Source organism: Musca domestica, unplaced genomic scaffold (genome assembly GCF_030504385.1).
Source record: "Musca domestica strain aabys unplaced genomic scaffold, Musca_domestica.polishedcontigs.V.1.1 17, whole genome shotgun sequence".
Lineage (NCBI taxonomy): Eukaryota > Metazoa > Arthropoda > Insecta > Diptera > Muscidae > Musca > Musca domestica.
In genome coordinates, this window is record NW_026712230.1 from 6270595 (window position 1) to 6282771 (window position 12177).

At 34.6% G+C, this 12177-nt stretch overlaps 1 protein-coding gene across 1 annotated transcript; it reads right to left on the reverse strand.

The window, feature by feature from the left end:
- Positions 1-7110: 7110 nt before the first annotated feature.
- Positions 7111-10789, reverse strand: LOC131801687 (endocuticle structural glycoprotein SgAbd-4-like). Its single transcript, XM_059120612.1, has 2 exons — positions 10445-10789; positions 7111-7546 (listed from the first exon to the last, which is right to left on the reverse strand). The coding sequence occupies exons 1-2, from the start codon at positions 10606-10608 to the stop codon at positions 7309-7311; spliced, it is 402 nt and encodes a 133-aa protein (XP_058976595.1). The 5' UTR covers positions 10609-10789; the 3' UTR covers positions 7111-7308.
- Positions 10790-12177: the final 1388 nt, after the last annotated feature.

The following is a 12177-nucleotide window of genomic DNA, read 5'->3' on the forward strand; positions in this document are numbered from 1 at the left end:
TTTTTGTCACGAGGACATTCTTAGTTGTTGAGAATTGTTCACTTTTAAATTTTAGATTCGTTCCAATTCTTCGCGTGAGGCCGTTTTAATACTCAAATATTAGTGGATATTAGTAAACCCAATGTACAATGGACCCACATATATTTTTTTCTGTCCAAAACTATTACAACGTCTCAATATGTAAACCATAGAAACCAATCGGATCCCATATTTATTAACATTTAGTACGCATATGCATCTCTTCATTCTAGACACCAACAGTGATTCAAAATTAGTACTATTTAGTACTTTTACAACGCATTCGCAAAACCACGATATATAAGAAAAGAGACCTTAATATGAAATTTCGGGATTCCAGCTCTATTCCTTCAACCAATACCAAATTCAGCAATATTTAGAACTTTTCGTACCCATTTTATAGTACACATCTCCGAAACCACCTAAATATCTCACCTACAGGTGTTAATAGAGATCTCAACATAAAATGTTGAGGATTTCAGCCTTATTCCTTCACTCAAATTTAGAACCATTTAGTATTTCTCGTACAAATACAGATACCATCAGTCAAATTTCAGAATTTTTACTCTATCCCTTCGCCCAATACAAAATACAATATAGTACAATTAAAGTACACATTTCCGAACCTACCTCCATATGTCCAGGCTACACCTGTACACAGATGTAATTCGAAATAATTTAATTATTATTTGAGAATACTATTTGAAAATCGAAACATTCCAATTGTAATTCGAAAATTCCATTATAATTTGAATTTACAAAAGAATTTATTTGAAGTAGATCATACCATTTGGTCATTGCGCGAACCATATTGAGGAGATCGGATTCAGAAATCAAAGGAGAAGGTTTCTTTCAGTAGCTTCATCTGATGTTCAATTACCCTATGTTCCTAATATGTTAATGCTAGGATCTATTTCTAGTACCCCAAGAACTCTGAATTCATCTACAATCTACAATTTCTATATGAGCTTCTTCGTTGATGTCTTATATTGATTCTTCCTCTCTTAGTCGCTGAAAAACATTTTCGAGAACATTTTCTCGAAGACATCACACTTCTCCGGTTCAACTCAATACTTTCCTTCAAAGCATTGTAAGTAGCTTCGTTGTCATTTGCAATAAATCAACATCTTCATTTCTCCAAGGGTGAAACAGCATCACTAATTCTCTAAAGTAATCGCTTCTATGAGTGTTAACGTCGAATCTTCTTTACCGAATGGAATGACAGTTATTTATTTACTTCTTCCTTGATGAGTCCACTATTATCCTTTTGTTGAAAAGTCCGTAACGTCTGTTCGGAAGTATATTCCTGATATTACTATTCGTAGTTATGTCCTCTTGCGTTGCTTCGACGAGTTCCGACGAAATACTTATATTTAGTTGCGAAGTCTGCTAGACATAAATTTTATATATTTTATATAAGTTCGGCTCGGTCGAACTTATCTGCTTTTTTACTTGTTCCAACTCATATGGTCGTTTTTTTTTCAACATCATCACGAAGGATTCTAGATACTCCACGATTTGACTTATTAATGTAACTGCAACATACGTATGGATATAATATAATAATATGACAGTAGTTATATGTTACATATACATAATGGGGGACCAATTTGCACAATTTTTTGCATGAAAAGATTCTATAATCTCCGTTTATTTGGATGGAAAATATAGACGTAATGTCCAAAACAACGAAAATTAAAAGGTACAGTACTAAACAATGAACCAATATAGCACATTGTTTACACGAAGAAATTATGTTATTATGTTTATAATTTTAGTCAAAAAATTGAAATACCGCATGTCAGGAAGCAAAGTTATATGGCGACAATTCAAAACGTGGACCGATAATTCTGATATTCAATACCGCACATACTAAGAGTAATATAGGTGTCAGAGCAAAATTTGAAGGCGGTTGAATGCTTCCCCTAATTAATTTCCGTTTTTGAGGATCTCACCCAAATGTGCGTCGGTGCAATATTTAAGGTTTCATACGCCTTGTTTGAATTGTCCCGGCATATCTCAATTTTCGTTATATCCCTTAAAAACCTTGAATCTGTAAGCGTTTTATAATGTATATTTGAATCACATTATTATAATTTAATATATAATGAATATAAGTAAAACCAATTATAGCATTCATCACGAAGATACCAATGTAATTTGACCTCCATTTATAAATAGAACAACAAAAGTAGGCTTTAATGTGTGTTCAAAACATTTCAAGAGGTTTGCCTCTTGATATTAATTTTCAATAATTTAAAAACCATTAAAAACAATCGATTTTTATTCATAATCTAATTATAATTTTTGGGTAATTGATAGCAAATGGTTCTTAATTGTGAAACCATACAATTTACTACAATCTGCAAATAAGTTATGAAGTCGAAGTGGCGATGACTATGAAATCAAGTCCATGAAATCGATAAAGAGCACACTTAACAATGAAGCGGCGAGGTATGTGGTTAAATGGTACTACTTCCACTTCTTAGCCACATATTTAGCTGTTCTTCAAGTGATTTAAGCCCCGAACAAGATATGTTTGTAGATTTGTATCATCACTTCGAAAGTGCAAGTGATATTGTTCTCGTACCATGAATATAGCTGTATACAAGGGTGTACTGATGATAATTATGAATATCACTGAATTGTAAAATATGGACGAAATATAATTCTCCGCCTCACTCATCTGAATAGCTAAGTATTTTATTATTAGCATGGATTTTTTTATTCCCGTTAGTTTATGTTTTTTTAATGTATCAAATATCACTTCTATTGTGATGGAGTACGAAAAATTGTACTGTTAGAACTAAAATTCATAAATTTGTCCGATGGCGTAACATGTTTTAGGAATTTAGATTTTAATAGTTGTGCATTTTGGGTGCTAATAAAGTGCCAATAGAACGTAAATTGAAGGAGCTAAGTTAGAATTATAAACAAGTAAAAAAACATTAAGTTCGGCCGGGCCAAACTTTTAATACCCTCCACCTTAGGGTAAAGGAAACATTAGAAGAAATGTGGCAAAAACCATTAAAATGCCGAATATCGGGAGGTACCGTTTTATGTGGGCTCTACCAAATCGTGGACCTACACATGCAAGGTTCCGCCAACGGAGCTAGAACCCATTATGACCTACAAATACCAATTTTCAGACAAATACGTGAAAAAAGGGGCAAAAATCATCAAATTACCGAATATCGGGAGGTACCGTTATATGGGGGCTATACCAAAACGTGGACCTATAATTACAATGACTCGCCACACGAACTGGGACCCATTATGATCTACAACTACCAAATTTTCAGTGAAATTCGTGAAAAAATCAGTCAAAAATCATCAAAATACCGAATATTGGGACCTACCGTTATATGGGGACTATACCAAAACGTGGACCTATACATATAATGTTTCGCCACACGAACTAGGACCCATTATGACTCACAAATACCAATTTTTACACAAATCAGTGAAAAATGTTGCAAAAACCATCAAAATACCGAATATCGGGAGGTACCGTTATATGGGGGCTATACCAAATCATGGACCCATACATGCAATGTTTCGCCACCGGAGCTGGAACTCATTATGACCAACAAATACCAATTTTTAGACAAATCCGTTAAAAACTGTGGCAAAAATAATCAAAATATCGAATATCGGGAGGTACCATTATATGAAGGCTATACCAAAACGTGGACCTATACATGCTATGTTTTGCCACACATACAGGGACCCGTTATGATCTACAAATACCAATTTTCAGACAAATCCGTTAAACAATGTGGAATAAATCATCAAAATACCGAATATCGGGAGGTACCGTTATATGGGGACTATACCAGAACGTGGACCGATATATCTTATTTTCAATACCAACCATCCTAGACACAATACCAATTGCTCTGCTAAATTTTGGCGCTCTACGTCAAATAATGTGGGCTGTATCGTGATTTCAACAGACAGACAGACAGACGGACAGACAGACAGACAGACGGACATCGTTAAATCGACTTAGAATTTTATGCTGATTATGAATATATATACTTTATGGGGTCTACGACGAATATTTAAGGATGTTACAAACGGAATGACAAAGTTAATATACCCTCCTTTCCAAGGTGGAGGGTATAAAAATGGTGTTGTATGAAAACGTAAAACGGAGAAATGATAGGATAAAAATAAATATTATCGATTTTACTAATCTGAGGTATGTTTGGAATCTCATAATATAGGCTATAAAATAGTTTTTAAAAGATATAACATTGTTCTTGAGTCTTTCGTAAGGGCAAAAAATATGAAATGTTAAATGGTGGCCAATCTTGGTGATGGGCTGAAATGAAGCTTGGAATTCTTGGATCTTACGCCAAGTGCTGAAATTTACAAATTGAGACTACATTGTTATTGAACGAACTATGAAAACTATAGATATGCAAGTTTGAATGAGCGGTTATCCTGATTGTAACGACCCAAAATCCCTTCGTTTTTCTGAGGCATACTCGAGGGGCTAGGATCTCTCACAGAAATGTATATAGTGACAGAAAGAGTATTAACACAATTCATTTGGCTTTTCAATAAATGACTTTTAGTTTATTTTTTAATTGATTGGGGTTGCCTTATGCTAAGTTCATATGACACGTTATTCGCTCTCTATTCCTTGTTCGACTGTTAATTAAGAATTATCTACTTAATTCCCCACACAAAATTTGCTGAGTGAATAAAAATTTTTGTTCTTTGTTGCATTCAAATCACTCTCAGATGAAATGTGTGCCATCCCTAACAAATGAAAGCATTCATCGAAAAAATAAATTATGACATTAAAAATTAAAAATAGAAAAATTTAATAAAATTCTAAAAAATTTTGGGAAGACTGAAAATTTGAATGAAAACTACAAAGTTGGCGTATGTACATTCAAACTAAAGTAAATTTTGTTTTCTCTCATCCGAGGTACGCATTTTATCCACTATGAATTACGAATCGTGCCGTATGTACGGGTTAATTCGTTTACCTAATTCTGAGAGCGAACAACGTGATTGAAAGTGCAATGAGAACATAGCATTAGATGATACAGCCTTTTTACGAATAGGTAAAAATGAATATAAACAGCGAAGTTACTCGATTTCAGCGGTGACCTCGGTAAGAACACTGGACGTCTGGTGGAATTTTTCATAATTTTTACATAAAAGTTGTGGTCTATTTTAGACGCTAAATATTGTCCGATCACCAAACAAATTGGTAGGCTTATGACCAGCCCTATATTCAGCCCCATGCAACTGCAAAATCAGGAAATTTTTCTGTTTTTGGTTCATCTCAACCCCTAAATATTGTTCAATCATATCCAAAAACAATAGGCTTTTATTCTGACCCTAACCCCACATATATTTTCAATTTCGTAAGAATCGCGACAAAATTGTGACCAGACGGACAGACAAACGAACGGACATACATATCTAGATCGACTCAGCTTGGCGAGATAGGAAGATCCATATAGTGTTTTCTATGTCGGAGACCAATATTTCGAGGTGTTACATAATTTTTGGCCCAATCAAACTTATAATACCCCCAACACATAGTGTTGTAGAGTATAAAAAATGTGATAAAAAATACTTGAATCGACCATTAAACACTGGCCTCAACGACGGCAATATTTCATTATATGCACTCGGTGGTCTCATTATTATGTACATCATAAATTCACCTTTTTAATTGAACTCTGTTTTTGAGAATGAATTTCCACGATTTGGAAGCGTTGTCCTGGAGTTAACCTATTAATGATGATTTGCTATACGACAATTTTCCGTAAATTCGGAAAAAGTGCTAATTTTGTCGAAAATAAAGATAAACAAATATTATGATGATATTTTTTATGGTACACAAATTTTATTTTGTTCACATTGAAATCCGACCTAGAATATATCTTCACCAAAAAATGAATTATTAAGGGAGATTCGCACATTTCTATGTAAGTGTGTTTCTTAAATAATGGGAACTCATGCTGCCAATTTGCAGCAAATTTGGCTTAAAATTGTGACTAAACACCTAAACGGATAGACAGACAGACGGCCGGTCATTGTTATTTCGACATATAATTTTATGCTGATCAAGAATATATACACTTTATGGGGTCTAAAATATATATTTCGAGGTGTTACGAGGTGTATGGACTTCGAGGTTATAACAACTCATTGGGTCGGCTTTGAACACAGCTCCTCAGTGGCTTCGGACAATGTTTACAAGTAAACGACTCACCGATGTTTACGAATTACCATCGGTTTGGAAGTGGACTCTCTCTCTCTCTGTGCGACGTTACTCATTATTTGGTGCCCAAGGGTAATGCAGAAGGAGTGCATTTACACTACCTAATAATGGATTATATGGATTATATTATTTACAAGAACTTTGATCCCGCTAATTGTAATTTATCTCCTATTGCAAACTTTAAAAACGCCAATACACGTGCCGTTGATGTTTACCTCCTCTTTCAAAGTAGGCGAGAAATAGTTCAAACTGTGTAGCATATTCGCTGCTTAATTCAATTGTATCTCTCAAAACTCCCATTTAGCAGGCACAGACTATAATAAACTCCGGAATCAAGTGTACTCATGAATATGACACTTCCACCAATGACACTGAAAAGTCAGACAATGGTACTACCATTGACGCCTGTCTGTCACCAGCCTAACCGAGTGATAAGTAATGCTTGAATTAAAAGACAACAACAGCAAGACCCACATAAATGTTGTTGGCATCACCATCACCATCAGCAGCAGCAGCAGCAACATCAACCACCAACTGAGATAGGTGTTGAATGCTGTGACCACAAACACGCATGCGTGCAAATGATGAGGATGCCGACGCGGATGGTGATGCATCATTGTCAGGCTCAGCCTCGCTAATAGCGGATCATGTTTGGCTAATGACCTTAAAGATGAGATTATTATCGGACTAGCCATGGTTTTGTGATGCTTTACATATCTTGTTTTGAAGATTAAGCTGTGCGTGAATTGAAATGATTTGTTGTTATTGTCGGTTTCGTTTTTTGTTGTTTTTTTTTTTCTTAAATCATATTTATTTCATATTTATTTTATCGAGTACATGACACTTACTTAGAAGAGATATATTTATGTATGTATACAAAATAGAAAACTTTTAAATTGACGTTTTTCGATAGTATTCAATTACTTTTTTTTACAAAAAACTTAAACTAGATCTTAAGATTTAACTAAACTAATTGTTATGACTTCTTGATGGTTGATATCTTCTCGTTCTTTTTTGTTTGTTTTGCTAAGTTTCTTCTATTGTGGAGGAACTGGCAAATGATCACCCTGTGGCTGGAAGCCATTTTCATCGGCCACATAGCGGAGTGTAATGACATTGCCCTCGGGATCCAAATAACTGTAGGAACCGCTTTGCACCAAAATCATTTCTTCGTGTTCTTCGATAACTTGACCATCTTCGGTTTCTTGGCGGGGCACAAGGATTTTTTTCATGTAACCGATATTTTCGACTTTGATACCATTGGAGGTTTCGTAGCTGTAATGAGAATAGTAGTGACAATATGAAGCTATAGTTATTTCTATTAAATATGTATTAATTTCAATTTGAATCAATTATTGAAAAAAAAAAAAAAACAAGATGATTACAATCTCTTGCAGGATACAACTTTTTGCACTTGTCGGTTGGACTGTATATGATAACCTACAGCACTTTCAAGCAGTTGTAGCCGTAACAAATATGAATTTATATTAGGAAATTGAGTGAAGTAAGTCATATTAACTATGACCATTGTTGTTTCAGTTTCTCAGAGGTAATTTCAAATATTGGACCTCTGTTTTGTCTAGACAACACATAGTGGTACCTCGAGATTTTTGGTATTTTCAATGCAATATCCAAACTAAATGGCTATATTTGGGGTTTGTGTAGTTTCTTAAAAAAATGTTTTATTAAAAGAAATAAATATTGATTCTAGTTTCGACCTGAGCCTATTTTGTGGGGCCGGGCGATTTTTTGTGTGGTTTAAGGTCCTAGCCGGTATCTCTAGCGGAAGGGGTATTTTGTATCTTTTTGTAATACGAGAAATTGATTTCTTAGATATGAACCTTTTCTTTATGTCTATAATTAAACCATGAATCGTTTTACGAATAAAAAACATTTGGAAATCATTAAATTTTATTTTCAAAATGCGAGCGCTTCCTCCATGGCATTGGGTTCAGAGACGAACTTCATTTTTGGGGTACGTGAATAAGCAGAATAACAGATTTTGTCAGAAGCATCGCAAAAGCTACCAATAGATTCAGAACAAGTATAAAAAGCAGATAAGTTCGGCCGGGCCGAACTTTTAATGCCATCCACCATTTCGAATTAACTTGACGAATTTCAAAAACAAAATTCGAAAACTACCACTTAAATGAAAACCGTCATATGGTGCCTATAAGAAGATATATATACGATTTTTTTTGCCATAATACCGAATACCGAGAGGTACCGTTACATGGGGGCTATACGAAGACGTGAACCTGCATACAAAAATTTTTTTTCATAGGCCGTAGTAAGCATTACGAACTTTAAAATCAATTACGAACTTCGCTAAAATGAAGAAAATACCGAATATCGGGAGGTATCATTATATGGGGGCTATACGAAGATCTGGACCTGCATACAACATTTTTTGTCATTGGTTGTAGTACTCATTAGGATCTTCGAGTACGAAATTTTAAACGATTCCGGTGAATAATGTTGCTGAAATCATGAAAAACCCGAATGTCTGATTGTAGTACCCTTAACGAACTTCAAATGCGAAATTTTAAATAATTCCGGTTAATAATGTCGCTATAACCATGATTTTCATATTCAGATAAGATCTCTGGTCAAAAGAGAGATTTAGATATACCAAGTTTGAAATGAATCGCTTGAAAAAAGTAAAAAAGCGGTAAAGCTGTATCTTTGAATACCCTCCACCATTTGGAACGATTTTGGCAATAAAAAAAATAAAATCCGTATTAAAATGTGCAACTTGAATAAAAAAATTCGGCGAATAATGCTGCTAAAATCATCAAAATTTCAAATATGGGGAGTTACCGTTATATTGGGGCTATACGAAGACGTGGACCTCTACAGATAATTTCCTGTCATAAGCTGTAGTACCCATTACGAATTTTAAATACCAAATTGGAAACATTTCCGGTGAATAATGTCGCTTAAATCACCAAAATACCGAAAATAGGGAGGTACCATTATATGGGGGCTATACCAAAACGTGGACCTAAATCACCTATTCTCAATACCAAAAGTCCTGCATACTTGAGTAAAATTTTATCAACCTACTTCATTTCGCTCGTAGTGATTTCCACAGACGGATAGACGGACAGACGGACTAAATCGACATAGAATTTTATGCTGATTAAGAATATATATACTGTGTGGGGTCCAAGATTTATATTTCGAGGTGTTACAAACGGAATGACAAACCTATTATACCCTCCATACTATGGTGGAGGTCATAAAAATGAAAATAGTGACCTTTTGAGTGGAGGTATCAGAAGGGTTGGACTGATGTATTCTATTTTCACATCAGATCTTGAGTTAGTATAAATATTGGAATGTGTGAAGTTTAGAAGGAATCAGATGCTTATTTCGCATTTTATGAGGGATATAATTATTCGAAGTTTTGACCCGTTGTGGGACAGGTACCAGAAGGTGTAGACCGATATATCCCATCTTTACACCAGATCTTTTGTAAATAAAAATACTTAGATGTGTGAAATTTGAATAAAATCAGTGCTTATTTACCTTTTTATAAGTTATATAGATATTCGAAAATTTGATCTGTTGTGTGTGTGGGAGGTAGGAGAAGGAGTGCTCCGACATATTTCATCTTCGCAACTGATCTTGTGTTTTGGAAGGAATGCTTATTTCCTATTTTATTAATTCATCATGCATGGGAATGTGAAGGCAATGCCAATTGAAAAATTTTATAAAAGAAATATTTTTCATATTTTCATAGAAAAAGAATTCAACCCATGGAACAATTAAACTTACTTCGAAAAAAATTTAATTATTTTAGAAAAATATCGGCTGTGCAAAGCTATAACTATTTTTAAACATTTTAATTGAAATTTATAATTTTCATTGCAAATTCAGAAAATGTCTCATTAAATTAAAAAAGTCCATTATATATTAGAACAAGCCATTTGGAATTCAGAAATTTATTTTGATTTAAATTCAATTTAAAATTCAGAAAAATTCAATTGAAATTCGGAAGATTCCAGTTATTATACAGAAATTTTCTAAATATACTATACTTTTTCTTTGATTTCAAAATTTGCAATTTATGTTCGCTTTACATGTATTCACGTTATCTATCATTCACCACACAAATCCTTTTTTAATTTTAATTTGGTCCTTCGACCCACTGATCAGTGCAATACATACCTGCTGTTGAAGCTGCCATCTGGATTATTTACATCGACTTGTTTGATAATGGTGGCTGGAGTTGTGGAGGTGGTTACGGCTTCGGCCTGTTGTTCTTGGGCGGGACGGGCCAAGACAATGGCAAACAATAGAGCGGAAACAACAACGGCGGTGAACTTGTACATTTTTAATTAATTTTTATTTATTTATCTAATATTTTTCACTTTATCAAAAATGTTAAATAAATTTAATCCTTTATTGGTTTCAAAAATCACTTGATGTGGGTCTTGGGGTTAATCCTTGTGTTCTCGTTATTTGCACTTAAAATGCGAGTTGACAATGTGTAACTGATGATGTTCTGTTGGCGGACGGCACGTTTTATACTAAACGCACTGAGCGGAAGCCCAAAAACAAAAAAACACAGAGTAACTGAGACCTACAGCGTATGAAGAATCACAAATTGTTGACACAACAAAAAAGTATACGAAAGCCCCTCAAACCAACAACAACAACGGCTCGCATGAAGTAGAAGAAAGAGTAATGATTTGTGCTTATGATTCGCTCAAATAGAAGGTAGACAGCCAGACAGACAATCGGTACCTTAATGTGTACACAACACATGTACAATGTACCGATGAAACGTACTCACTTTACACTGGCTCTATCTCGGCCATCAGTCATTCATTCAGTCACAGCGACGAGCAAAAGCAGTCGGCGATCAGTAAGTACAACGACGCCCTCATACCGCCATCGCCGCTGTCGACACCTTCCCACCCTTTTGCTGCCAAAAGATTATTCATCCAACAAACCATCCATCCATCCATTCGGCCATTCAAGGGAAGAAGACATGTATGTGTGTGTGTGTGATGATGATGGGCGCACTAGATAGCAGCACGCAAAATAAGTTACCAAAGTTTAGCACCAACAACCACAATATTTATTCTCTTGTTACTGATTGGCGGTGTTGTTGTTGTTATCTGGAGTCTAATTTGAGAAAAGTTACCCGAAACATGTGCAAAATTTCAAATTTTTATTATCATTTCATATTGGAGGACAATTTGCTGGCGTGTGTGGTAAATTCCATATTGTTTTTGCTGCAGTTGTCGATCTTGGCCGGTGGCTGTGATACCGATGGCCCGTTGCTGTTGTTGTCACATTTGGTGATGATGACTCAAAAAACAAAAACACCATCAGTGGAAGTCAGCCTTCACAAGCTATCTTACGCCGCCTCTCTACAGGTGGATTATTTATTATGCCGGTTATGAAAAAGACTCATCTTCGTCATCTCATCTCCGAATTAGGACGTGTCGGTTGCATAAAGGTTGTTGGTGGTTTTTTTTTTCTCTTCTTAGAATTCGTTTGGTTGAAGGATATTTGAGATTGTGTTTCGAGTTTGTTTCTTTTTTTTGTGCAATTTGAAGTCGCCACAGAATTGCATGTAATCCACGTTATTTTTCTGGGAACATAAAATAACGAGATATTTTGAAACTGTTTTTTAATCATTTTACAATGCAAACAATCTTTCAAAATAATTTGTTTGTGTAGAGAATAAAATACCCGTAATAAATTATTTCTTTGAAATTTTTATGTTTATGAATATTCGATATCTTTCGTATCATCAAATTTTATGTGCTAATAAAGTATTTTTATTCCATTCCTAGAACCTTTATTTCGGCGAATAAGTCTTGGGATTTTTTTTTGTTACCAATTAATTCCGTCTTGGTGTAATATAAATTGTACGGATTCTGTGTGTA